General features: G+C 42.1%; 1 protein-coding gene across 3 annotated transcripts in view; it reads left to right on the top strand.

Annotated features, from left to right (window-relative positions):
* RBM6 (RNA binding motif protein 6) overlaps positions 1 to 27,502 on the top strand; it is a 111,116-nt gene extending 83,614 nt beyond the window's left edge. For 2 of the 3 annotated variants that reach the window (XM_024737470.1, XM_024737479.1), the window contains 15 exons: positions 5,279 to 5,353; positions 11,277 to 11,337; positions 13,255 to 13,527; positions 13,956 to 14,116; positions 15,144 to 15,241; positions 15,924 to 15,966; positions 16,107 to 16,188; positions 16,433 to 16,518; positions 17,054 to 17,200; positions 19,170 to 19,265; positions 20,409 to 20,669; positions 22,465 to 22,539; positions 23,233 to 23,330; positions 25,883 to 26,012; positions 27,267 to 27,502. In XM_024737470.1, coding sequence (XP_024593238.1) covers positions 5,279 to 5,353; positions 11,277 to 11,337; positions 13,255 to 13,527; positions 13,956 to 14,116; positions 15,144 to 15,241; positions 15,924 to 15,966; positions 16,107 to 16,188; positions 16,433 to 16,518; positions 17,054 to 17,200; positions 19,170 to 19,265; positions 20,409 to 20,669; positions 22,465 to 22,539; positions 23,233 to 23,330; positions 25,883 to 26,012; positions 27,267 to 27,392 — 1,812 coding nt within the window. In that variant the 3' untranslated portion in view covers positions 27,393 to 27,502. Of the gene's footprint in view, positions 1 to 4,200; positions 4,342 to 5,278; positions 5,354 to 11,276; positions 11,338 to 13,254; positions 13,528 to 13,955; positions 14,117 to 15,143; positions 15,242 to 15,923; positions 15,967 to 16,106; positions 16,189 to 16,432; positions 16,519 to 17,053; positions 17,201 to 19,169; positions 19,266 to 20,408; positions 20,670 to 22,464; positions 22,540 to 23,232; positions 23,331 to 25,882; positions 26,013 to 27,266 lie in introns of those variants that run through there. The other variant, XM_024737487.1, reaches the window with a different exon arrangement.
* Positions 27,503 to 27,543: the final 41 nt, after the last annotated feature.

Raw genomic sequence — 27,543 nt, 5'->3', positions numbered from 1 at the left:
TTTTTTTTTTTTTTTTTTTTTTTTGGCTGTGTTGGGTCTTTGTTGCTGCACGCAGACTTTCTCTACTTGTGACGAGCAGGGCCTACTCTTCATTGTGGTGCACAGCCTTCTCATTGCGGTGGCTTCTCTTGTGTAGCATGGGCTCTAGGCACACGTGCTTCAGTAGTTGCAGCACGTGGGCTCACTAGTTGTGGCACGCGGGCTTCAGTAGAGAAGCCACCTCTTTGGTGTGGCAAGTATTATGAGTTGACTGACACCTTGGAAGTTTAAAAACAAAGAAAAGCAATATGGTGAAAAGAAAACCTGACATTCAGTCCCATGTAAGTTGCTAACTAGCTCTATAATCTTAGGCAGGGTGCTCCATGTATCTCAGCCATACTTTCCCACGTGGAAGTAGGTATTATATATGTCCTATTGTGAGGATTTATCAAGATGACATTTGTGAAGAATGCCTTTATAAACTGTAATTGCTTTGTGAATAAAGATTACTATCTCTGATAGACAGTACCAGTTCTCAGCCACCGGTAACTTGATTCTCCCATCCTGTGTTTGGAAGAAGCATGAATCTACAAAGAGGGCTTGCTCATTTTTCAGCGTGAGTTGTATTCACAAGGCTCACATACTTTCCCCCTGCCTTTGATCCTGTCTGTCTCCCTCTCTCTCCATATTTGAATGGGGTGATCTTTTATGTCACACAGCAATCATATCCTCAATACAGAGTATAACTGTGACTCTGCTTGTGGGAGATCTTCAGAAAAGATGCAAAGCTGCTGGCCAGAAACATTCTTTCCTTTCCATTTTCTCTTGTACCTCCCCAGTACCTTAAGAATCCTTGGGCTTGGTTATAAACCAGCTGGAAGTTACGATAGAGTCTCAATTCTCTGACCCAAGTCCTTTTCACAGGTTAGCAGTCACAAAATGGAGTTATGAAGTCTCCAAGAGCAGCAGGTGAAAAGGGAAATGGAAATGTGAATGTTGAATTTAGCAGCCCTCAGACCCAGAATATGCTACTCTCTAGTGTCCCTGAGGTGGAGAGTAAGGACTTGCTTTGCTCTTCAGGAGTGTGATTATCTCTCGCTGCTTGCAGCTTTTTCACATTAAGACCCTTTGAAATATACTTAGGGACACATATATGTGACTTTGCCAAGTGAGAGCTTTGGGCTTGGGAGGATTCTAGCAGGTTTTAATCTAATTTACGCCTAATCTAACACGACTGAGAAAGGGGGTGTCTTTGGTTTTACTTTCAAATATGTGGTGGTACATCTTTAGAAGCCAGATGTGGTTAATCAGACTTGTCTTCATGGTACCTTTGCTTCAAGTGGCTTAATAAATAATTCAAATGATGAATAAAAATTCTAGTGTGTGAAGGTGGTAGGTAATAGACAATTAAAAGTGGTCAACCGGGCTTCCCTGGTGGCGCAGTGGTTAAGAGTCCACCTGCTGATGCAGGGGACATGGGTTCGTGCCCCGGTCTGGGAAGGTCCCACATGCCACAGAGCGGCTAGGCCTGTGAGCCGCTGAGCCTGCGCGTCCAGAGCCTGTGCTCCGCAACGGGAGAGGCCACAACAGTGAGAGGCCCGCGTACCGCAAAAAAAAAAAAAAAGTGGTCAACCAAAAAGTTACAAAATCATCCTACCCACTTATTAATCCAACTCCCCACAGGTTGTTTCCTTAGGAGACACTGGCATAACTTTATGAAATCTGAACAAAAGACCTGACAGGAATGGGGAGGAGTACAGTATAAGTCACCCCTGTGCTTGGTACATCTGGGCAGCCGCTGTATAACACCTGGGGAATCAAATCATAAATCAACCTGATTGTTCTCATTCGAGTTTTTTGTGTCTGTTTATTCTTTTTTTCTTAGAATTTTTTAAAAACATATTTATTTATTGATTTGTTTTGGGCTGCATCAGGTCTTAGTTGCAGTACGTGGGATTCTCCACTGCAGCACACAGGCTCCTCATTGCGGGGCATGGGCTTCTTTCTAGTTGTGGTGCATGGGCTCAGTAGTTGTGGGGCGTGGGCTTAGTTGCCCCGAGGCAGTGGGATTTTAGTTCCCCCACCAGGGATCAAACCTGTGTCCCCTGAATTGGAAGGCAGATTCTTAACCATTGGACCACCAGGGAAGTCCCGTGTCTGTTTATTCTTATTAAAACAGTTGGCTCCTGGGCTTCCCTGGTGGCACAGTGGTTAAGAATCTGCCTGCACAAAAAAAAAAAAAAAAAAAAGAATCTGCCTGCCAATGCAGGACACATGGGTTCGAGCCCTTGTCTGGGAGGATCCCACATGCCGCGGAGGAAATAAGCCCGTGCACCACAACTACTGAGCCTGCACTGTAGAGCCTTCGAGCCACAACTACTGAAGCCCGCATGCCTAGAGCCCGTGCTCCACAACAAGAGAGGCCACCGCAATGAGAAGACCCCATGCAGCCATAAATAAATTTATAAAAAATCAATTGGCTCTGTTCTTCAATAGTGATGGGTTTAACAGCCATTTTGTATTCTTTAGCAGTGGTGTCTGGTAGCCTCATGTCTAACCATGTGCAGATTGAAAAGAAAGGGCCGCCTTAGTTGTAGGGGGCTCTGAGGAATAAGAAATCAGTGGTTAGGACTCTGCACTTCCGTTGCAGGGGGTACGGGTTCAATCCCTGGTCCGAGAACTAGGATCCTGAAAGCCTCGTGGTGCTGCCAAAAAAAAAAAGAAATCATGCATGCCTTTGTAACACATGAATTGAAGGTAATCTTCTCAAATTGATATGCTGTGAGTACTCCTAGCAGGGTGAGTTCCCTAGCCTTGACAGAAAATCATCAACAGCTTCTGGAACATCATATTTGTTATCTGATAAGTATAACGTGCTCCTTGCCTTAGGAATTCCTGAGTCTACTGATGCCTCCAAGTGGTACAATCAGAATTTGCAATTGACTGCAATTCACAGTAGTGCCTTGTTCTGATGGCATTGTTCACTGTTCAAATGGCAACCCACATGTTTTATGGACTGGGTGTACAGGTGTACACGACAGCAGTACCTTCCTCTAGAGCCACTGTGTGCTAAAGCACTCCAGTCTTCCAGGGATAGTTGGATCCATTCAGTCTTTTTTTCGTTCCATAACTGCTTATTAAGCTCCTTTTCTGTACCAAGTACTGAGCTTGGTACTGATAATAAAAGACCAGCAAGATTTAGCCTGGTTGATCAGATTTGGCCCAGCATTTGAAAACTAACACTAAGCGCTGTCATAAAGATACAGGTTCTGACATGCAGTGACCATTCCCTTATGAAAGCTTAGTCTTTCAGTAGATTGAAATGGGGTGTGAAGTATTATCTATCACCTGACAAGCAAGTAAGATGAAGTGAGTAGCTAATCTGATGAATGAGTGACTAGTCCTTTTCTAGCACTTAGGGCTCGAAATACAGGTATTGAGCCCTAACTATATCCCATGCTAAGCACTCGACATGTATTAATTTACTTAATCTTCATAACCACCTTATGAAGTAGGTACTGTTATTCCTACTTTACAAATGAGGAAACTGAAGCACAGAGAAGTTAAGGACCTTGCTGATGAAGGTCATGGAGTGGAGTCAGGATGCAAGTTTAGGGAACCTGACCCAGAGTCCATATTCTTAAATGACATGATATACTGCCTCTGGGTGGAAGGGTATCATCTTGACCAACCTCCTGTATAGGTAGAGCTTGGCAGAGTGATAATCCCCCGACCCTCCCTGTCTGCAGAGCCTTTTCTCTTTCCTGGATTGGCTCCTAGAGCAGATTACCTATCCCTAAGAGTGAGCAGGAGTTGCCAAATGCAGCAGGCAGTCCCTTATCTACAGCCCCAGAAGTGAATCTGCCTCTCCCTTTCACCAGCTGGGTAACCTTGCCTCTCTGAGCATGTTTCGTCATCTGTAAAATGGAGATAATGATCATGGGATCATTTAGGGGTTAAATGAGATAACGTACTTAACAGTTTCTGGCTCTGAGTAAGCACTTAAAAAATGTTAGCAAATTTTTATTATCATTGTCCTCTAGCCTTGAGAACAAACCATGAAACAGTTGATTCTCAGAGACCAGATTCTAGGACTTAGGTAGGTGGGCAGGTTTTTTTTTTGTTTTGTTTTGTTTTCACAAGACAATAATTTTATTCTATGTATTTCTCTTGACTCTTTTGGTGTGAAAAGCAGAGAGGTAAAGCATTATTTGACAGATGTATGGATTCAAGCAAGAAACTGAGGTCCAATTGCAAAGAAATGCCTTGTATAACTCAGAGCCCTGTCTGAGGAGACACAGAGGACCCTAGAGGGCGGAGAATGAACACAGCGCAGGGGCTAGTTCCAGAGTCGCATCCTCGGTTAGTTCACTTGCAAGTGTGGGTGAGGGTCCCTTGTCAGTAGGCAGAGATTTTTTTTTCCTCTGCTCTAACACATATCTGCTGTGTAGTGTTTATTAAACAAAATTTATTTTTTTCTTGATGTGAAAGAATTCGTGTCTTGTCCAAAATGCAGAGGCAAAGGAGCTCTGTAACTGCAGGCTTGTTGAACCCCTTTTCCCACCTGTTCTGGTGCCAGGCTTTCCCAAAGTGCTTATTTGCTAATGGTTGCTCCTCAGTTCTCATGGCCAGCTCACTCTGAAGGCTCCAAGCCACAGTGATGCTGCTGCCACCACCGCCACTACCACCACTGCTGCCACCACCAGCCATTCAGTTTCCTGCTCTAAGGATGTGACCTGCCGTGAAGCTTTCACATTCCTCTTTTCTTCCTGTCTTCGGTGTTGTACCTCTTTCTTTTGGTGCTTTTGCCATGCAGCAGTATTGCAAAAAAAGTTTTCAGGCACCAAAGTTAAGAGCCCTTACTACCTCACCAAGGGGATTTGAGTTAGCTATGGAAAAGAAGATAATTGAGAGGACTCCTGTGCCTCTGTGCTTCAGAAGGAAAGAGTTTGCTTCCTGACAGTGTGCCAGCTCCCTAGCCAGGTGGGGGACGTGCTGGGACTACATGACCTCTGGAGGAGTAGACTGGGCCTAACGTGCCCAAAGACAGCGCCCCAAACCACAGGAGCCAAAGCTGAAGACTGATTTCACCTTCTCCCATTCCCTTTCCCTAAGCTTAAGCTTGCTCTGCCACACTGTCCCAAGTCTGTGGCTTATAACAGCCATTTCCTTTTGCTGGTGAATAAGCCCACTCTTTGTAAAATGTTTCAACTTAGGGACTGGAAAGGCTCTCTGTGCTTTCCTGTCTCTTTGTTTCTCCAAAGGTTAATGTTAATGGCTTCTGTCTTTGTCTTTACAGGGAACTCTAATGATCCATGACAAAGAGGTCACCCTTGAGTATGTACCAAGCCTGGATTTTTGGTACTGCAAACGGGTAAGTGCCAAGAATTCCTCTCCTTAGAAGTAAGGATCCAGCATCACAGCTCCTCCATGTCTACAGGAATGCTGCCTGGTGTAGTATGCATAGCCAAGGGCAAAGCTCTTCTTCCTTGGTTCACTTCAGATGAACTGGAGGTCAGGGCAAGATCATCTATAATTTCTGCTTCCCAGCTACTGCCTGTGGCCATAGAGGGTTCTGGGCCTGTAGTTGGAGACCTTTTCCCAAGGACATATGCCATGCTTTCTGTTGATTACGAACTGAAAGAAAAACAGTCCCTTGACTTACAACCTCTCCCCAAGTTACCCTTCCTGGGGTAAAGAGGATTTATTAGTGTTTGGAATGATGTATACAAAGAGGCTGGTTCTGTGAGAGATACACATTTTTTTTGGATATTCAGGGGTTTCCAAGGATATAGAACTTTAAGTACCATGGTATTTTTCCTCTCTTCAACTTCATATTGTTCTTGAATGGCATATATAAAGATTTTAGGCTATACTCTTTTTAGAAGTCCAGTTTGATTGCAAATGAGCATGAAAATATATTTTGTCATTTTTCATTGCTACTGTTTAGTTTCAAAAATAAGTTTGAAAAATCCATATAAAGTTTCTGAACCAAGATTCATTAAAAGTGTTGTAGAACTTGATAAAATTAAGTAAAAGTTTTAGCTTTACATTTTGGAATACAATTTGGATAGCTGTGATTGTCATTGACCAAAGTATTCATAGTTCATGGATGTAGTACCTTAAGCTGTCAATTTAGGAAAACATTTAACTATTTTTTAAAAGGTGATGAAATACACATAACATTAAATTTACCATTTTAACCATTTTAAAGCATATAATTCAGTAGCCTTAAGTACATTCACAATGAAGTGCAATCATCAACACTGTCTAATTCTAGAACTTTTTCATCATCCTAAAAGGAAACCCCATATCTATTAAACAGTCTCTCCCCATTCCCCTTTCCCTCAGTTTCTGGAAACCACTATTACTATTCTGTTTTTTATCTCTATGAATGTACCTATTCTGAACATTTCATGTAAGTAGAACCATATATTATGTGACCTTTTGTGTCTGCCTTCTTTCACTTAGCATGTTTTCAAGGTTCATCCATGTTATAGTGTGTATCAGTACTTCATTTATTTTTATGGCTGAATAATATTATATGGATATACCACATCTTGTTTATCTGTTCATCAGTTGATGGACATTTGAGTTGTTTCTGCTTCTTGGCTATTGAGAATAAGACTGCTATGAATATTCATGTGTAAATTTTTGTTTGAAAACCTGTTTTCAGTTCTTTTGGAAGTGCCCAGGAGTAGAATTGTTGGGTCATATGGTACTTTTCATTTTTTAACTCTTTGAGGAACCAATAAACTGTTTTCCACAGACAGCAGCTGTACCATTTTACATTCCCTCCAGCAGTGTCTGAGGGTTCCAATTTCTCCACATCCTTGCCAACATTTGTTATATTCCTTTTTTTTTTGATAGTAGCCATCAAACTATTTCACACCCACCAGCGGGTGTGAAATAGTATCTCATCATCATGATTATGATGATGATTTGCATTCCCCTAATGACTAATGATGTTGAGCATCTTTTCTTGTGTTTGTAGCCACTAGTATATCTTCTTTGGGAAAACGTTTATTCAAGTCCATTTTTGATTAGGTTGTCTTTTTTTTTTTTTTGGAGTATAGTTGATTTACAATGTTGTGTTAGTTTCAGGTGTACAGGAAAGTGAATCAGTTATGCATATATTTATATCCACTCTTTTTTAGATTCTTTTCCCATATAGGCCATTACAGAGTATTGAAGAGAGTTCCCTGTGCTATACAGTGTAGGTCCTTATTAGTTAATCTATTTTATATATAGTAGTGTGTGTATGTCAATCCCAATCTTCCAATATATTCCTCCCCTCTGTCTTCTTGTTAAGTTGTAAGAGTTCTTGGGAATTCCCTGGTGGTCCAGTGGTTAGGACTTGGTGCTTTGACTGCAGTGGCAATCTTTGGTCGGGGAACTAAGATCCCACAAGCTGTGCAGTGTGGCCAAAAAAAAGAAAAGAAAAAGTTGTGAGAGTTCTTTATATTTTCTGGATGTTTATCCCTTATCAGATATGTGATTTGCAAATATTTTCTCCCATTCTGTGTGTTGTCTTTCACTTGCTTGATAGTGTCCTTTGATACACAAGGTTTTAATTTTGATAAAGTCCAAATCATCTATTTTTTTTCTTTTTTTAAAAAAATTTATATATATATTTATTTTGGGCTGTGTTGGGTCTTTGTTGCTGTGCACGGGCTTTCTCTAGTTGCAGTGAACGGGGGCTGCTCTTCATTGGGATGCGCGGACTTCTCATTGCGGTGGCTTCTCTTGTTACAGAGCGCGGTCTTCAGTAGTTGTGTCTCACAGGCTCTAGAGCACAGGCTCAGTAGTTGTGGTGCACGGGCTTAGGTGCTCCACGGCATGTGGGATCTTCCTGGACCAGGGCTCAAACCTGTGTCTTCTGCATTGGCAGGCGGATTCTTCACCACTGCGCCACCAGGGAAGCCCCTATTTTTTTTTCTTTTATTGCTTGTCCTTTGGTGTCATGAAACCATTGCCAAAGCCAAGGTCTTGAAGACTTATCCATATGTTTTCTTCTAAGAAATTTATAGTTTGGGCTTTTATATTTAGATCTTTGGTCTATTTTGAGTTAATTTTTGTTCCAGGTATGAGGTAAGGGTCCAGTTTCATTCTTTGGAATGTGGATATTCAGTTTTCCCAGCACCATTTGTTGAATTAACTATTATTTCCCCGTTGAATGGTTTTGGTACTCTTGTTGGAAATCATTTGACCATAGATGTATAGGTTTATTTCTGTAGACTCTCAGTTTTATTCTGTTGATCTATATTTTTATCCTTATGCCAGTACCACACTGTTTTTTGTTTTTGTTTTTTTGGCTGCGTTGGGTCGTCGTTGCTGCGCATGGGCCCTCTCCAGTTGCAGCGAGCAGGGGCACTCTTTGCTGTGGTGCGGTGGCTTTGCCTGTTGTGGCACACAGGCTCTAGGCACGCGGGCCTCAGCAGTTGCAGCATGTGGGCTCAGTAGTTGTGGCTCATGAGGGCTCAGTAGTTGTGGCTTGTGAGAGCTCAGTAGTTGTGGTGCACGGGCCCAGCTGCTCCACGGCATGTGGGACCTTCCCAGACCAGGGCTCGAACCCACGTCCCCCGCATTGGCCGGCATATTCTTAACCACTGCGCCACCAGGGAAGCCCACCACACTGTTTTGATTACTGTAACTCTTTAGTAAGTTTTACAGTCGGGAAATGTGAGTCCTTCGATTTTGTTCTTCTTTTTCAAAATTGTTTTGGCTACTCAGGGTCCCTTGCAATTTCATATACATTTGAGGATCTGCTTTTCCATTTCTGCAAAAAAGGCCATTAGAATTTTGAGAACATTTTGCATTTTAATAGTGATTGCCTCTACGTCTTAGAATTATGAGTGATTTTCCCCTGTCTCTTAAACTTTCCATTATTAGCTATAATGCACACGTATTGTTTATTTTATAATCAGAGATGGAGGGAGCTAGCATTAAAGGGAAAGTTTTGAACTCTATTTTCTGTTAACCAGCAGACAAAAATGTTAACATCTGACATCAGAATTATATAGCTGTTGCCAAGGCTGTTGCTTGAAAGAACAGAATAGCTTGGTTAAATTGTTCCCTAAAATGGCAGGCCACTTGTTCAGCTGTTTCAGAGGTACTTTGTAATTTTTGTGCTTTTCTGGAAGAGTTGAGGTGCCAACCCTGCATATGTGATCTTTGGCCTGATGTGAAATGCACTGACTTTTAAAAAAATTCATAGCAGTATTACTCATAATAACCAAAAAGTAGAAACAACCCAAATGCCCATCAACTGATGAATGGATAAACAAAATGTGGTATAGCCATACAGTGGAATGCTATTTAGCAGTAAAAAAGAATGAAGTACTGATAGGTGCTACGACATGAATGAACTGGGAAAAGACTATGCCAGATGCAAAAGATTAATTCTCTAGGACTGGGGGTGAGAATGGGAGATGACTCCACCAGGTTTCTTTTGGGGATGAAGAAAATGTTCTAAAGTTAGATTATGGTGATGATTGTATTATAGATATGCTAGAAATCATTGAATTGGACACTTAAAACTGATGGATTTTATGGTATTTAAATTATACCTAAAAAAAAAAAAAATTATACCTACTCAGGTTAGGATCCTGATTCCCCCACTTACAGCTCTGCTGTACAGTCATCCAATGGTATCTGTGGGGGATTGAGTCCAAGACCCCCTGCTGATATCAAAATCCACAGATGCTCAAGTCTCTTATGTAAAATGATGTAGTATTTGCACATAACCTAGGCACATCCTCTCGTGTACTTTAAATCATCTCTAGATTACTTATAGTAGATAATACAATGTAAATGCTATGTGAATAGCTGCCGGCATGTGGCAAATTCAAGTTTTGCTTTTTGGGACTTTCTGGAATTTTTTTCCCCCAAATATATTTGATCTGTAGTTGGTTAATCTGCAGATGTGGAACCTGTGGATATGGAGGGCCAACTGTAATAACAAATAGCCCTCAAATCCTAGTGATTTACATTGACAAACATATTCTTTGCTCACATTATATGTCCAGGGGCTGTGGGCAGTTGCTGCAGTTCGTCTTGGCTGCTCAGTCTGGGACCCAGGTGGAAGGAGTTAGTCCCGCATCGGGACTTCTGGCCAAGGGAAAGAACAGGACGCTCATCTACACAAGCATTGGCTCTTAAAGCTTCTGCCAGACCTGTGTAGATCACGTTCACTCATGCTCCATTGACCAAAGCAAGACATGTGGCAAGGCTGACAGTGAAGTCACTCACCCTGCAGGGAGGCACCACAGTCACTTGACAGTGGGCAGGGCTGTGTGTATGATCTGCTTACAGAGAAGGGAACAATAAAGTAATTGACTTTAATCACCTTGCTCAAGTGATTTAACCTCTCCAGGCCTCAGTTTCATTATCTACAAATTGGGGAGATAATAATTGTTCGGATCAGCAAGTGACCACATATAAAGTAAAGTAAGCCCAGTACATGCTGTGTGCTGTTTAATCATTAGCTGCTGCTGCTTTTATTATTAACTCTCTCCTCCTCCATTTGGTATTCTTTTACTCAACCTACAAGGCCCTACTCATAGAATCCTTTTCATGGTTCCTGCTCTTTTGGTTTCTTACCAGTCAACTCTGCCCTTCTAACACTCTGAGCTCAGTGGCAAAAGTTCAGGTTTGGGGCTGTGTTTGGGGTTGGGCAATGATAGACTTGCCTTTTTGTTCATAGGTTCAGATAAGAAGAACTACATTCACAATGCAAAGTGTCTCTTCCCTTGTTCTAGGGTAGTGAATTAACTTTTCCTTTTAACATCCTCAGAATAGCTGCCAGAGACACTACTTATGGATCTTCCTCCTCCTTCTGTGCCCTTTTTAAAATCAGTGTTTGAGAAAGGAATTGATCACTGGATTCTTCTCAGTTCCAGCCAAGCCTGAATAGGGTTGTCATAACCAGTTCAGGATCAAATTTTGGATGCAGACTGAGTGGTAACAGCTTTAGGGCAGTATATCCTATAAACCACTTAATAGTCCAGTTTTCTTAGTCAAGTTTACTTCCTGTAGAAATCCTTGTCCAGAGCAAAAGCATTTGGGGCTGCTCCAAGGTCCATATACCCTGTTAGAGGCAGCTCTCAAACAGCAGCTCATCAGAGTCCACGTCAGCTCTGATGAGTGGAAGACATCAGACTGATTAGGTTTTACGGTGATCTGGGATATGGCTTATTTCTTTCATTTTTTGGCAGTTGTTGCTGTGTTGGATATAAGTAAGATTTAAAAAAAAATTTTTTTTTGGTCAATTTGAATTCTTTTCCTTTCCCTTGTAGTGTAAGGCCAGCACTGGTGGACACCGATCTTCATGTTCATTCTGCAAGTGCCCAAGGGAAGGTGAGTGGTGGTAGAGATGGAGGTGGTAGTTTTTATTTTGTGCACTGAGCAAAACAAATTTCATGCTTTCCTTGGCTTCAAAGAGTGATCATCCCTAAATACAAGATGATCTGTAAAGCTCTTAAAAGTGCAGTGTGATAGCTAACTTCGTGTGACCTGTTAGTAAATCGTTTTGGATCTCAGAGTTCTGCCAGGGGAATGAGATGGGTTATGGGCTCCTTATCCATAACACAGCTGACCAGATGTCAGTAGTATTGTTACTCAGAATACATTTTAAGGATATGAGATTGAGAAAGAGTCTACATAGCATTAGTCCATGTGGACACCCCACCCACCCTACCCCAGCTTCTTTGAAGTTATTGGGAATAATTTGCTATTGTTATTATTTTCTCATTTACGTTCTAAACATTTGAGGATCTTCAACACAAAAACATTTGTTAAAGTAACAGTAAAAATATAAACAAGAGACAATAATCAGGATTGAGGGTTTGTGTTATTTTTATAGAGTAATAAACCTAACAGCTTCTCAGTAACTTGGTTTTAAACTTAATTTCTCCTGAGAACCTGTAGGTAAACAACCTTGAAGAGTCTGTCAAAGGCATCTGTAACAATAGTCCTATAACAATGACTGTTATGTGCCTCTTTCTGATATTATTCTGTAAGGAAAGCTAGTGCATGACCATAAAATACAGTTCAGTGCTGGGATCCTGTTAGTCTTCTGAAAGATCTGTTTGTTCCAAGGTTAGAACTTAGCATGCCTACAAAGAATTCCTTAGCTGGGCTTTTGGCCTGTAGTGGAGATTCTACTCTCTAGTGAGGGCTGTGAAGCAGGTGTTCTGAAAATCTTTGGGGAAGGCTCTACATGCTCTAGAGACCAAACTAGCATATGGGAAGGTGAGTAAATAACTTGCCCATGGACAGGTTGGAGATTTTTAGCTTGTTGTATTACTTCAATTAGGCAAAATTGTACTTTTTCCCTCAAGAAAGACTTCTTTCTCAGTCTACTCTAACAAATGAACAGATGGTTTATAAAAACCCTTGAGCACCATACCACTAAGATGGCTGAAACAACTTTAACATGGAAACATACATAGCAAGTATTCATTGGTTGCCTGTCACTGCTGCTAAGTAATATCTACACTGCTCCCATAGAATGTCTTTTTGAGCCTCATGACTTCCTCTAAGAATGAATTAATTGCAGAAATACCTCCAATTAACTGCTTTAGAAAGAGATTTGAAATGAGTCATTTATATTTTGAAGGACATTTGCCCATTGTAATTATTTGCATATAAATGAGCTGTGTGCAGGTAGGTCTCTTCTTAGCTTTGCCGGAGAATAGGGTGTCTGGTCTTACAGAATTTGAGCAGCTATCTTAGTACCGTAACACTGGAAGAAGCAAGGCCCCTAGCCATACACGTTTGAGATAAGTGTTTCTAGCAGACTTCTAGCAAGGGCCATATCTTTGGTAATTTTGTCCCCAGATCTGTTCTATCATTGGTTATAATAATAAAGATCAGGGTCTCATGAAAGATTTAAATGTTGGGGAAGTGATAGAAAACTCGTAAGATTAAATTTTTTAAATACTGGGTAGTTTCTTCTGTTAACTATTTTATATGCTGTCTTATTAGCCATGCTTAAAGTCTGTCAGAGGACTTTTTTGTAGGTATTTCTTTGACTTTTAAAACTATTCCAGGGAATTCCCTGGTGGTCCAGTGGTTAGGACTTGGTGCTTTCACTGCTGTGGCCCAGGTTCAGTCCCTCGTCAGGGAACTAAGATCTCTCATGCCACGTGGTGCAGCCAAACAAAACAAAATAAAAGCATTCCAGTATGAGTATTTGGTGGCAGGTAAGGAGGAATCACAGTGTTTGGGGGGATAAAACCTGTTGGAGATTCTCTTTCTGTTCTGTTCCTCTAGCGACAGAGGCCAAGCAAGAATTAATAACCTACCCTCAGCCTCAGAAAACATCCATACCAGTACCATCAGAAAAACAACCCAGCCAACCAAGGTCAGCTGATAAGGAATCTGAACCCAAGAAGCGGGAAGAAGGACAAGAACCACGCTTGGGACATCAAAAGAGAGAAGCAGAAAGGTATCTCCCTCCTTCGCGGAGGGAAGGGCTCACCTTCCGAAGAGACCGAGAGAAGGAGCCATGGTCTGGGGAGACACGCCAGGATGGGGAAAGCAAAAGTAAGTGGTTTGTTGGGGCATGTACCAGACCGTGACCACTGTGGTTGGAACATAGATTGCTTGTGTTGTGGCTCTGGACCAGCAGCTTCCTACACCCTAGTGAAACTGCTCGGCCTGATTGAAGAGGCTCTTGCTTTTCCCGGCCTCACTGAAGTAATAATCTATATCCTCCAAATAGCAAGTTGCTATTCAGATGCAGCAAAGCATAACTTTAGATATCTAAGTATTGGGGAAGAAAAATATGAAGTATTTGACTAGCATTTTGTTATAGAACCAGCCTTGGTAGAGCAGGGTAATATCTGCAGTCATCTGCAGTAAAAAAAAATATATACACACACACACACACACTCAGGCTCTGAGGACTTCAAAAATGTAAACCTTTCTCTCTCTTTCCTTTCTCCTCTCCCATTTGTGCTTGGTTTGTTCAGCAATCATGCTAAAACGCATCTATCGTTCCACTCCACCTGAGGTGATAGTGGAAGTGCTGGAGCCCTACGTCCGCCTTACTACTGCTAACGTCCGTATCATCAAGAACAGAACAGGCCCCATGGGCCACACCTATGGCTTTATTGACCTTGACTCCCATGCGGTGAGTCATAGTTATCCGTCACCACCACCCCCACCCCCTGGATCCCTCACCTCCTACTACCTCAGAACAGCCTACGGATGGCTGGCTATAGAAACCTCCAGAAGGTTTGAAGGACTTTAATCTTGGAATTCTCATTTGCTACTTGGTACCATAACCCCTCTTACTCTTTTCTTGGGGTCCATTCAGGTGAAATGACTGCCCTTGAAAGTTGGAACTCTGAGTGGTTTTCCAGATCCATTTTTGTCTTGTGGCATTTACAGTTTCCAGTTAAAATAAAGTGACAGCTTAGTCACTTGTGGAAAATCTGAGGACTAAACCTTTTCAAGATTTTAGTGAATTTTCTGATTTCTTAAAATCATTTTGCCTGGCCACACACAGTTTTATGTTTGATGGAAACAGAGCATTTCCTCTTTTTCCTCAAAGTGTTGCTTTAATAGATTTCTTGTGGCTTGAAGTTTTAGTTGTGGGGCCCTTTTCTGTGGAAGTAATGTGAGGATAGCAATGAAAATCATTGATATTTCTTAGATTTCATGCTCAGAAATCACAAGAGACTTTGTAAACTGAATCTGATGCAGTGACAGTTGCAGACTAGAAGAGGATTTGAATTTCTGAAATTTATACCAAGAACTGATGTCTCTGACCATTATTCTGATCAACCCTTCATTAAGAGTTGCCTGTTTTTGCCAGTGTGCTCTTAGTATTACAGTTATGACCAGAACATAATGTTTAGAAATTTTTCTTTTTTTTTTTGTGGTACGCGGGCCTCTCATTGTTGTGGCCTCTCCCGTTGCGGAGCACAGGCTCAGTGGCCATGGCTCACGGGCCCAGCTGCTCCGCGGCATGAGGGATCTTCCCGGACCGGGGCACAAACCCGTGTCCCCTGCATCGGCAGGCGGACTCTCAACCACTGTGCCACCAGGGAAGCCCTAGAAATTTTTCTTTTGAGAAGGAAAATCCATGTTCAGTTTTCTTTCAAGGGACATGTCCTTTTCTCTCTTTGGGTTCAAATGAGTCTTTGCTTCCCCAGGAAGCTCTTCGCGTAGTGAAGATCTTGCAGAACCTTGATCCACCATTTAGCATTGATGGGAAGATGGTAGCTGTAAACCTGGCCACTGGAAAACGAAGGTAAAGCAGAGGGGTGCTACCCCCACTCAGGTTTTTGGGAGGAAACTCTTATTCCTGGCTGGAGAGACAGATAGTAAAACGTGGTGCTTTCCCAGTATGAGTTGCTTCAGGTACGTGTGTATGTTTTCTTTTTCTGAAGCTTGCCTTGTTCTGACTCTAGGTTTTTGTTTTTCCCTTTAAATAGCAGTACTAGGTACTTCTGTTTTTTTGCCTCTTGATTCTCTGGTATCTTTGGGTCCCAGGTGATGGTACAGTCTTGGATGTGCAGGGAAAAAATCACAATATATCCTTGCCCCTTGGAATCCTAAGAAAATGCTGTCTTGACTTTGTTCATACCCCCATAGTGCTGGGAAATCTTATTCTTCTTTACTCCTTCATTCTTCTTGACCCAGGAGTGGTAACTGGGAAATGGCTGCATCAGAGAGGCAAGCTTACAGGGATGGGGCAGATCTTGCTCTGGCATCCTCAACTCAGTTGCTGTTTTGCTTCAGCCGATAGCTTTGTAGGAGTCCCACTGCCCCTCCCCTCGGGAGTCTCTGCATCACCAGACTTGCTTACTGTCTGGGTTGGTTCCTTTCCATACAAAAGAGGGAAAAGAGTTTCTCAGCAAATCTGTAGGGTTGGGCACTCCTCAAGTGGCTTTTGGTAGCAGGCTCAAGACATGTTGTATTGTTTGTTGCAGAAATGATTCTGGGGACCATTCTGACCACATGCACTACTATCAGGTAGGCTTCAGCAGTTGGGGGGTGCTCTATTAAAATCCTCAAGTGACTGAAAGAGTGATCTTAAATTTTCTTTACTGGGTAATTGTTAAGGTAAATGGCTATCAGAAGTTCCATAATTTTAACTTGTCTTTCTGTGATAGGGTAAAAAATATTTCCGAGATAGGCGGGGAGGTGGCAGAAATTCAGACTGGTCTTCAGATACAAATCGACAAGGACAACAGTGTGAGTGACCTTTGTCTTATTTCTATTGTTCTTTTTGGCTTGACTACTCATTCATTGAAATCTTTATGGTCACAAAGTTGGCAAGAGATGCAGTTGACTAGGGGTTATGTCTCAGAGAGCATCATCTACAGGTTCTGTACTGTTTTGGGTTGGCCAGCCTCATTCTTAGATTGTTCTTGATGAGTCCCCAGCAAGGGCTTCATTGGACAGGGACTAACACTGGCTCTGGTTTTATTCCCTCTAGCTTCATCTGACTGCTACATATATGATTCTGCTACTGGCTACTATTATGACCCCTTGGCAGGAACTTATTATGACCCCAATACCCAGGTGAGTTTTTGGCTTTGTTATTTTGTCAGTGATTCTTTTGAGAAAAGTACCTGTGATTTGTTACTTTGAAGGTTTTATTCCCTGTATTCTCTGGTTGCTCATTACATGAAAAGTATAAAAGTTTAAATCTGTATAAGCTGAATATTTCTCCATTCAAGGCAGCTGCTCCACTATTGTACTATGTGTACCTCATGTCTACTTCTTGTTTTAAAAAGTCCAGGTTTTATATTGAGTTATATTTATTTAGGTGGATTTTAAAGATGATAATCTTCATGTTAACTCTTGTACATATAGAAAATCAATGCGGTGTGGCATTACAGGCAAGAACAGTGCTGTTCTTGGAAAAATGGACAGTGAGTGGTCTGGCTACATCCTGGCCCCTGAAGTGGAGTTTTCGATTGTTTGTTATGGTCTCTTCTTAGGCTTGAGGGAGAGAGCTGTTCTTTCCCTCAGAAGGGAACTGTGCTCCTTAGATCTGGAATTACTGGGAAAGTGAAACGTTCTGTAGACTTAACTGTTTCCAACTGTATTGCAGCAAGAAGTCTATGTGCCCCAGGACCCTGGGTCACCTGAGGAAGAAGACATCAAGGAAAAGAAACCCACCAGTCAAGGAAAGTCAAGCAGCAGGAAGGAAACGTCTAAAAGAGATAGCAAGGAGAAAAAAGACCGAGGAGTGACAAGGGTAAGAGGACTTGTGAATCTGCTCCCTTTTCACCACATAATTACAGATTAAAAGAAAAGAGTCATAGACAGACGAGGTCTGGGTTTGAAGTGTAGAGTTACTAAAAAAGCAGGCAGTCCACTAGCCTCTTACAGCCTGTCGTCACTCTCTTTTCTAAATACAGAAACTGTGGATGGTGGAACAAAGTGGCTCAGCTCAAACCCCAATACCTCAGCTCCACACAGTTTCACTTTCCTACATCCCTTTTCAGTGCTTGACTCCGTATACACATTTCTATAGGTGTAATTGTAGCAGGGGATACCATTTTCTATTCTTTATTCACTTTATATTTGATCATAAGTATTTTTTCATGTTTGTATAATACTCTTTATTACTTCCATGCCTGTATGGTAAAAATTCGTAGTAAAACTGTGACCTTGTTTTCTTCATCATTCCTACATTGTTTGTCTCCTCTTTCTAATCTTATTCTGTTATAATATACAGCATTTAGCATTTTTTTTTCTTTTTTAAATTACTTCCTTAGGATAAATTTTCAAGAACAAAGATGATGAACATTTTTACATTTCCTGACATAAAATCAAATTATTTTCCAAAGAATTATACTGATTCACCCTGACACTAGTTATGCATTAATGCAAATGGATGAATTAGCCTGTGGCTTAATTCATAACTTGTCTTTTTTTTCCCCCCCTTCTAATACTACTAGTGTTTATGCAGATACATATATATAGAGAAAGAATCTGTCTGAGAACTTTTTTCTTCTAATTTTATTGAGATATAATTAACATACAGCACTGTATAAGTTTAAGGTATACAGCATAATGATTTGACTTATATGCATGATGAAATGATTACCACAGTAAGTTTAGTGAACATCCATTGTCTCATAAAGAAACAAAATAAAAGGAAAAAAATGTTTTTTTCCTTGTGATGAGAACTCTACAGATTTATCCTCTTAACAGCTTTCATATATAACATACAGCACTGTTCATGTCTAGTATTTATGTATATTATAATTGGAAGTTCTTACCTTTTGACCACCTTCATCCAATTTCCCCACCCCTACTCCCACCCTGCCTCTGGTAACTACAAATCTGATCTCTTTTTCTTTGAGTTTGTTTGTTTGTTTGGGTGTTTTGTTATGTTTTTCTTTTGTTTCCCTACAACACTGTGTTAGTTTTGGTTCACGACATAGTGATTCAAAATTTCTATACATTACAAAATGATCACCACTGAAAACTTAGACTTTAAAGTTATACTGGCTTAATATGTGGGGGGGGTTTTGTTTTCTTTATAAATTTATTTATTTTCATCTGTGTTGGGTCTTCATTGCTGCGTGCGGGCTTTCTCTAGTTGCGGCGAGTGGGGGCTACTCTTCATTGCAGTGCGCAGGCTTCTTATTGCGGTGGCTTCTCTCATTGTGGAGCATGGGCACGCAGGCTTCAGTAGTTGTGGCACATGGGCTCAATAGTTATGGCTCATGGGCTCTAGAGCATGGGCTCAGTAGTTGTGGTGCACGGACTTAGTTGCTCTGCGGCATGTGGGATCTTCCCAGACCAGGGATCAAACCCATGTCCCCTGCATTGGCAGGCGGATTCTCGACCACTGCACCACCAGGGAAGCCCCTGGCTTAATACTTGGATTCTGCTTTTGCCCCTTATTCTTTCTAACCATATTCTCAATCATTTGTAAAATGAGCATATTAATGCCTATTTAGAAGGATTATAGTAAAGGCTGAAGGAGAAAATGTATATAAATGCATCATCTGGTGCCTGACATATAGTAATCACTCAATATATACTAAATGTGATGTTTTTAAAGTTTTTTTTTTAATTTTGGAATCATTATAGTAACATTACAGATATTTCACAAATTAAGAGGTTTGGAAAATCAGACTCATTTCAACAGGGTTAACTCTAAACCCAGCTTTTATAAGTATCATATAAAAATTATCTGGGATTTTGATCAGTTTCAGGAAAATGCCAGTGAGGGGACAGCTCCCCCAGAAGATGTCTTTAAGAAGCCTCTGCCTCCCACTGTGAAGAAGGAAGAGAGTCCTCCACCAGTAAGGCTAAGCTGATGCACTGGGCTAGGGCTGGGGCTGGTTCCGAATGGGAAAGGAAGTTCAAAGGTTGATGCCTCACTTTGGTGTTGGTCCTTTAGCTCTCTGTGTCTCACAGACAAGACTCTTCTTGAGTATAAGCATGAGGTAAATTTTCCTGTCTGCTAATAGGGGTATTGATGGAGAATCAGAGGCAGTTATCTGTCCTCTTTCCCTCTGCCTTGTGACATTCCCACCAGACTGGCCCTTTTTAAGTTAGAATCTCGGTCTTATTAATTCTTCTCTTCTAAATGACCAAGGAAACCCATTTTCCTGGCCCTGATGTTTCCTACCTTTTGGTGCTGCATGAGAATCTCTTAGATGTCGAGTGCATGCATGGTCATTTTTATAGTTTGCCTGCCAGAGTGAACAATGCTAACACTCGTACCCATTTTTTAGATGCCTTTAAGTGATAGTGTCAATCTAATCACAAGTTATTTTGATTAAATATAAATATATAACAATAGAGACCCTCTGTTTGTTTTTATTTTGATTGATCATATGCCAGTGATCATGCATCATTATTTAGCATTTCCTATAAGCTACTGATAAATACTTTTTGCCTGCTCTACATTATTGATTCAGTTCACTATAACATCTGTCCTAACCATGCCTTTGTCTTTACCTTACTCAGGAGCTGAATCTGTCTACCTGAGTGTTTATCCTTCAGTTGCTTTTAGTCCATCTCCTAAATCTCTTTTGCTCTAGGAGTTACTGTAGCCTTGATGAAAGTTATCTTTCCTTTTCTCCATGGGTTACAGTGACTTGGAGGTGGTTGCTATCTCTGCCTCTTCAAAAGTAACATATAACTTTTAAACTCTCCCTGTGGTCTCTGTCAGTTTCCCTTTCTCTTCCTTCTCATCACTGTTCTGTTGCTAGAGTCACTCCTAAGGGAAACTTTCTGGCTTATCTCAGTGGACAAGGAGACAAGTCAAGCTCGAGCCATGTTGCTTCCATCTGGGAAATGAGCAACATGGTCAGTGGGCCTATTTTGAACCCAGTTCATTATTCAGGCTAAAAGAAATGAGATGCCCATATCAGAATATCCAGAAAACAGGCCCCAAATATAGGTTGAGTTTGCGTTAATCCCTGGCCTTCTCCTACCAGCCTAAAGTGGTAAACCCACTGATCGGCCTCCTGGGTGAATATGGAGGAGACAGTGACTATGAGGAGGAAGAGGAGGAGGAGCAGACCCCTCCTCCACAGCCCCGCACAGCACAGCCCCAGCAGCGGGAGGAGCTGACCAAGAAGGAGAATGAAGAAGACAAACTCACTGACTGGAATAAACTGGCTTGTCTGCTCTGCAGAAGGCAGTTTCCCAATAAAGAAGTTCTGAGCAAACACCAGCAGCTTTCAGACCTGCACAAGGTATTAAGGGAAGGGCCCTGACCTTTCGAACTTTTGACTCTTTATCACTGTTGAGCATTACAGTGACTAAAGAAGCTTATGCTGTCCTCCTCAGCCTGTATCTTCCCCAACTCCTCTAATTAAATCAGTTTAATTCAAAAATGAGTTGCTGGGACTTCCCTGTGGTCCAGTGGTTAAGACTTCGCCTTCCACTGCAGGGGCCGCAGGTTCGATCCCTGGTTGGGCAACTAAGATCCCACATGCCATAAAGCGCGGCCAAAAAAAAAAAAAGACAAAAATGAGTTGTTCCTCCACCTTTTGTTCATGAGTTGCTCTGCATTAAGATGGTGCCCACCTTAAAAAAACTTCAGGGTGTAGACCCAAGGCAAGCATCATGGCTGTGGCTGGGGCACCAAACATGGAAGCTGTGCTGAAGACAGGAGGAGAAGGGGTCGTGGAAAAGGAAACTCACCTGCTGGGTTTCTCATCTTAGCTCTACCATTAACCTAACAGTTGGACTTCAGATAAGGCCCTTTTCTTCTTTGATACTTGGTGGCTTCACCTGGTTCCATCTAGCTCTGACAGTGTGTGGTTTTCCCCAGGGGTGAGTCACATTCTGCCATCTCTTCATGTAGTGAGTTATTGCTATAAGCCATGGCACCACAACTATTCTTGGGGTGTTAAACTGACGTACATTGGTCCTCCATTGCAGTCTTCTCATTTATATGTACTGGCCAAGGAGCCAAATTCTGGACAAGTAAAGCCCCTAGATGGACTTGTGTTCTCAGTATAAAGTAATTTCTTTCACACTCCTTTTCTAGCAGATGTTGCTAGAGCACGTGAGGGGATTAGATTTAGACTTTCTCTCAATATAAAACCCCAAGTCTTATGTAGCTAAAAGCTGAAAAGCTCTGCTTTGATGGTAGGCACACCTCTTCTTCCAGCTGCCTCTGTTGAGGCTCTGCAAAGTTTCTAGGATTCTGAGAGGCTCCTTCTGACAACCCCTGCAACAGACTACCTCCAAGTTCCTTTGACCTTCTGGAATTCTGAGTCATCAGACAAAACATTTAAAATTCAGCTCTCTTATGAAAGTGCTAATAAATTGCTAAAGAGATTAAAAAGTTGTTGTCAGGAAAGAGGAGCCAGAGGTCTGATGAATGCACAAACTGAACTAGCCCTGGGACAGTGGAACGTGGACTATAGCACTTTTCCTTTCCTTGCAGTAATCCAATGCGAAGAATCCCCTTTCTGTACAAGAGCTACTCTGGACACCTTAAGTTTCTTATATATGCCAGAAGGAGCCACACTTCAGGAGTGTAGGACCCTCAAGGAGTACAGGACTCTCAGAGAAATCTGTTCATTTGTGACCTTGGAGTTCCTTTTCCTGTTTCTCTGTGGGCTTGAATAGTGCCCACAGAGAATAGCGTCTGAGGATGGCAGGTGGTAGTAGGTGGTGTGGGCATTTGGTTTTCTTCACTGGTGCAGTCAGATTCCCCTCTCCCATTTTTACCTTAGGTAAAGAGATATAAACCAGATTTGTGTCTTCTACACTTTGGAGAGAAGTAGGATAAAATTCTGTCTTGTGCCACAACATGTAACTAATCTATGTGACAAGCCAGTGTTAGAACCTGGGTTCCCATTGGTGAGCCTAACGCAAGACCAGTTAGGGATTGTTGCTTGCGTGGTGCCATGATCACTTGGGAGAGTTGGTCAGTGAAAGGAGCTACAGTCCTAGAGCAGCTATCAGGAAAGGCCTAGAGAATTTCTAGGACCACTCTTTTTAGACCTACACTCATAGAACTCCCTCTCTTCTCAGCAAAACCTGGAAATCCATCGGAAGATAAAACAGTCTGAGCAGGAGCTAGCCTATCTGGAGAGGAGAGAACGGGAGGTAAGATTTGGTGACTTGTTACTCCCTTGACCCCCAACTCTTTTTGCTTTCTGGTGTAGCATTTGTAGGCTGTGCTGAAGATAAAGAACGAAGAAGCCCCAAAAGATGGTGTATATATTTCTCAAAACTCATCAAACTACATTAAAGTGGGTACATTTTATAGTTTATAAATTATACCTTAATAAAGTTGCTTTTTTTAAAGGTGATGTTAGGGTCTTTGGGTAGGTGAAATAACATTCCTCCTTCCTGCCCAGCTTTTAAAATCAATGAAGGAGTGTTGGATAGGGCTGCTGAAATAGCATCTTTTACTGTTAAAGGCCAAGTTGGAGGAAGTAGCTTAGAGTGAGAGCCAAATGGACTTGCTATCTAGACCAATTAGGCAGACTCACTTACCCAGCTACAGGCTTCACTGGCCCATGACAGGTCTTATGTGACGGTCAAGAATCCACCTGTGGAGGTGTATTGGAGAGCACCTCCTCCTCAGAAGAGGAAAAGATAGCCTCTTCTTCCCAAATTTACCAGTTAGAGAAGCCACTACTTTCTCAAGAAGAATGTTTGAAGGAATGAGAGATTACAGGAGTTACCAGTTGAATCCCTTCACATTAGAAGAAATATCGGGAATAAAGTGAAGCGTTCGCAGTCTCCCACCCCCTCAGATGGGAGTCTCAGATCTGTTCTTCTGCTTACCAACAGGGAAGGTTTAAAGAAAGAGGAAATGATCGCAGGGAAAAGCTCCAATCTTTTGATTCTCCAGAAAGGAAACGAATTAAATACTCCAGGGAAACTGACAGGTAAGCTAGAAACTCTTCACTCAGCCTAGGTCTCAAGCCTAATGATGAAACCATCACTTTCTCTAACATGCTGCCTTTTTCCCTCTCGGGGAGTGAGGTTATCAGGAGCAGGTTCTGTCTGAACTCTTGAGCATGAAGTTCACCCCAGCCTTTTTACCACCTGTCTTAACACAGGGAATATGTATGTTTGCATGTAAGAATCCCTGGCTGCTTAGCTGCTCAAAACCAGGGCTGGAGTGGCTATAGTTGGGAACCCTTTCTCTCCTCATCAGTAACACTGTACCTCCGTATTAGCCTGATAAGAATGTCACACTCTTGGACTTTTTTCTCTAGGGAGCCTCCATTCTTACACATTAGGTGCTGAATAAATGGTTGGCTGCTGATAGAAATATATGATCTCTCGCTTCCTGTGCTTGTTTCTAGTCAGAGAGCTCCCAAGTTGTGAGTCCAGAGTTACACAGAATTTGCTGATAGCCCACTGTGTACAGATACTGCACCAAGGGCAAGGAATATTCATGTGGACAAGACACATATTATCCTTGACCGTCTGAACAGAGAATAGGAAGGCTTAGGTGATACTTTGTCTTGTAGGGCAGACACAGAAATCCGGTAGAGAAGGGGAGGGCATTTCAATTGGAGGGAACTGCATGCTTCATGGATGAAAGAGAGAGAGGTCATGATGCATTTGAGAAGTTGTAAGTAGCTTGATGGGCTGAACACTGAAGATAAGTGGTTGAGTGACAAGGAGATGAGGCTGGCTCAACAGACACAGTCCAGTTCTTGAAGTTCATGCTCCTTTAACACCTTGCTAAGACTTTGTCTTAGGGCAGTGGGAGGTTATGAAATGGTTTTAAGCAGGGTATTGATCTAGTGAAACTTGAACAAGTCTCTACATTGGTAAGCAAAAGAACTAGTAGCCAGGGTAGAGTATGCCTGTGTGGAAAGGGGAGATGATTGATGGAGAAAGACCCCTAAGAAGTCTAGATGGGGTCTGGGGCTCTAGCATTCCAACTTATTTGTTCACAGCCCTCAGTAAGACATTATTTTGAATCATGGCCCAGAATATATGTATGTGTGTAAATAACTGAAAAAGAAATCTTCATGAAAAATACTTCATTACTGTGCAATAAACACTGACATTTTTATTTTAGTCTATTCTATTCGCATTTGTAAGAAGTGCTAAGTTGGGACCACTTAATCAATGTAGTATCCCATTGGGTCATTCTCTGCAATTTGAAATACACCGAAAGATGACAAAACTGAAGGAGTCAGCCAGGAGGAGGAAGAGCACCTTAGCCCTGAGTCAGTTGGGTGTAGCTGGGTGTAGAAAGAGATGCCTCTCTCTTCTCAGCACCCATCACATCACATTCTACTGGCTCTCCTCCTTCTAAGTCTTCTCTCCTGCTCCTCTTCCTTTTCTGGGTTATTCCAGATATTCTCCAGGACTCTGCCCTCAGTTTTCCTTTATTCTTGCTCCTCCATCCTCTTGACTTGGACTGCCTACGGTACCCAAGGCTTTAGCCACCACTCACAGGCTAACAAGTCCTATGGCTCCATCTCAAGTCATTTCTGTTTTCTGAGCTCAAAAATCATTATTTCTGTTTACCTTCTGGGCATATCCTCTTGCCCACTCCTCAGCCTCCTCACACTAAACAATTACTCAATATTACATTCCACATTATTTTCTAGTCCAGTCCTGCTAAACCTGCTGTATTCCTATTTCAGAGTAGTAACATCATCGCATCATGGTCTACCTGGTCTGTCCCAATCTTCCTTCTTTATCCTCTGTATCGTTAGTGGCCACATCCATAATTAAGCCTTGCCCCAATTCCTAGCTCACCTCCAAACTGGACTGCTTACTCCCCATCTTTGCTCTTCAGTCTTTCTACCCTACCACCAAAATGACCTTTATAAACAGAAATCTCCTAAAACTAGCCTTTTTGTGAACATACACCTTGCCTAAAGGGAGGCCTGGGTTCTAGAGATTCTTTGCCTGAAGTATGAAGTACAGAGTCATGATTTAGCATGATGTTCAAGGCTTTTCACAATCTGGCTCAAGCAGCCTTTTATCAATTCCTGCCACTCTTCCTCTGGACAAATTGTATTCTTTCACTTCTCCTTGCTTGTGTCCTCCTTTCCTCCCATGCTTTTTCTAGCTCACAAGCTCCTCATTTGTTAAGACCCAGTTCAGGTATACCCTTCTGTTAGAATTCCTCATTTTTGGTGATGCCCCTTCAGGTTTGTGTTCCCTGTTTGTATTTCCATAGTAGGTGTATACTGTTGCTACATCCATGGCTGAGCTCTTCAGTGTGCTGTAAGCATCTGTTGACATATTATCCTTCTCACATCCTTCCCCATGAACAGAGTCAGGTCTTGGTCATCTCTGTATCCCCAGGACAAAGCCAGTTTCATAGATAGCAGGCACTCAAAGATACTGTTTAATATTCTTAAGAGGAGGCAAATCTGAATCAAGAGGACAGAGGTTTTTATTGGGCTCACAAGCATGTCACTTTGAAAGTGCTGGTGTCTAAGAATGTATGCTTCTTTTGCAGTGATCGTAAGCCTGTTGGTAAAGAAGGCATCGACAATAGCAGCAAAGGAGGCTGTGTCCAACAGGCCACTGGCTGGAGGAAGGGGGCAGGCCTCGGATATGGCCATCCTGGATTGGCTTCAGCAGAGGAGGTGAAATGGTTTCCATCTTGTTAGGGGTGGCATGAACCTGGCCTATACTTAGTTTCCTCTCATTCTGTGGCCCAGAGCTATGTCCTTGCCTATTAGCTGGGCTTTCACCACTGCTGGCAAAGAACGTGAGAGCTGAGAAGCCTGTCAGTCCTTTTTTTTTTTAAAGAAGATGTTGGGGGTAGGAGTTTCTTAATTTATTTTATTTATTTTTGCTGTGTTGGGTCTTCGTTTCTGTGCGAGGGCTTTCGCTAGTTGTGGTAAGCGGGGCCATTCATCGCAGTGCACGGGCCTCTCTTGTTGCGGAGCATAGGCTCCAGACATGCAGGCTCAGTATTGTGGCTCACGGGCCTAGTTGCTCCACGGCATGTGGGACCCTCCCAGACCAGGGCTCGAACCCATGTCCCCTGCATTAGCAGGCAGATTCTCAACCACTGCGCCACCAGGAAAGCCCCGAAGGCTGTCAGTCTTTTTTTTTCTTTTTTTTACATCTTTATTGGAATAATATTGCTTTACAATGGTGTGTTAGTTTCTGCTTTATAACAAAGTGAATCAGTTATACATATACATATGTTCCCATATCTCTTCCCTCTTGCGTCTCCCTATCCCACCCCTCCAGGCGGTCACAAAGCACGGAGCCGATATCCCTGTGCCATGCGGCTGCTTTCCACTAGCTATCTACCTTACGTTTGTTAGTGTGTATATGTCCATGACTCTCTCTCGCCCTGTCACAGCTCACCCTTCCCCCTCCCCATATCCTCAAGTCCGTTCTCCAGTAGGTCTGTGTCTTTATTCCTGTCTTACCCCTAGGTTCTTCATGACATTTTTTTTTTCTTAAATTCCATATATATGTGTTAGCATACGGTATTTGTCTTTCTCTTTCTGACTTACTTCACTCTGTATGACAGACTAGTCCTGGGTCCCATGAAGGGCCTCACCCCTCATGTTTAAGGAAAAGAAGAGAAGATAGAAAAGGTGATAAGAGGGAACCCTCTCCATTTTGTGTTGTCTTAGTCCTTGTCTGAAAATGCCACATATATGAGATGGGCTTCTCACATTTCTGGTGTTGAATCCTGTATCCTGAAATCATGGCATCGCCACCCTCCTTATTCATCTTGAGTGTTTGTTTATTAAGCATTCTTTAAAAATTCTCCTATATCCTGCTCCTTACTAGTCCAGAAATGCTTATAGTCAAAGACCAGCCCTGAGGCTAATTAATTCATAGAGCCCACTTCATTGTTTGTCTTTGTTTTACAGACTGAAAGCCGGATGAGGGGCCCCAATGTGGGAACTCCAGGAAGAACCAGCAAGAGACAGTCCAATGAGACTTACCGAGACGCTGTGCGAAGAGTCATGTTTGCTCGGTATAAAGAACTCGATTAAAGAGTGGAGACAAGTCCCACAGGACACAGCCTCCTTCTTGTTTTGTTTGTCCGTCTCTCCTTTTGTTTTGTTACTGTTCTTGCTGCTAGAACTTTTTTAAATAAACTTTTTTTCAATGTGACTTCTTTTGGTGGTTTAATTTTTCTCCCAT

Source organism: Neophocaena asiaeorientalis, unplaced genomic scaffold (genome assembly GCF_003031525.2).
Source record: "Neophocaena asiaeorientalis asiaeorientalis breed wild unplaced genomic scaffold, Neophocaena_asiaeorientalis_V1.1 scaffold680, whole genome shotgun sequence".
NCBI lineage: Eukaryota > Metazoa > Chordata > Mammalia > Artiodactyla > Phocoenidae > Neophocaena > Neophocaena asiaeorientalis.
The sequence above is the reverse complement of the archived record's forward strand: the minus strand, read 5'-3'. Positions and strand labels throughout refer to the sequence as shown.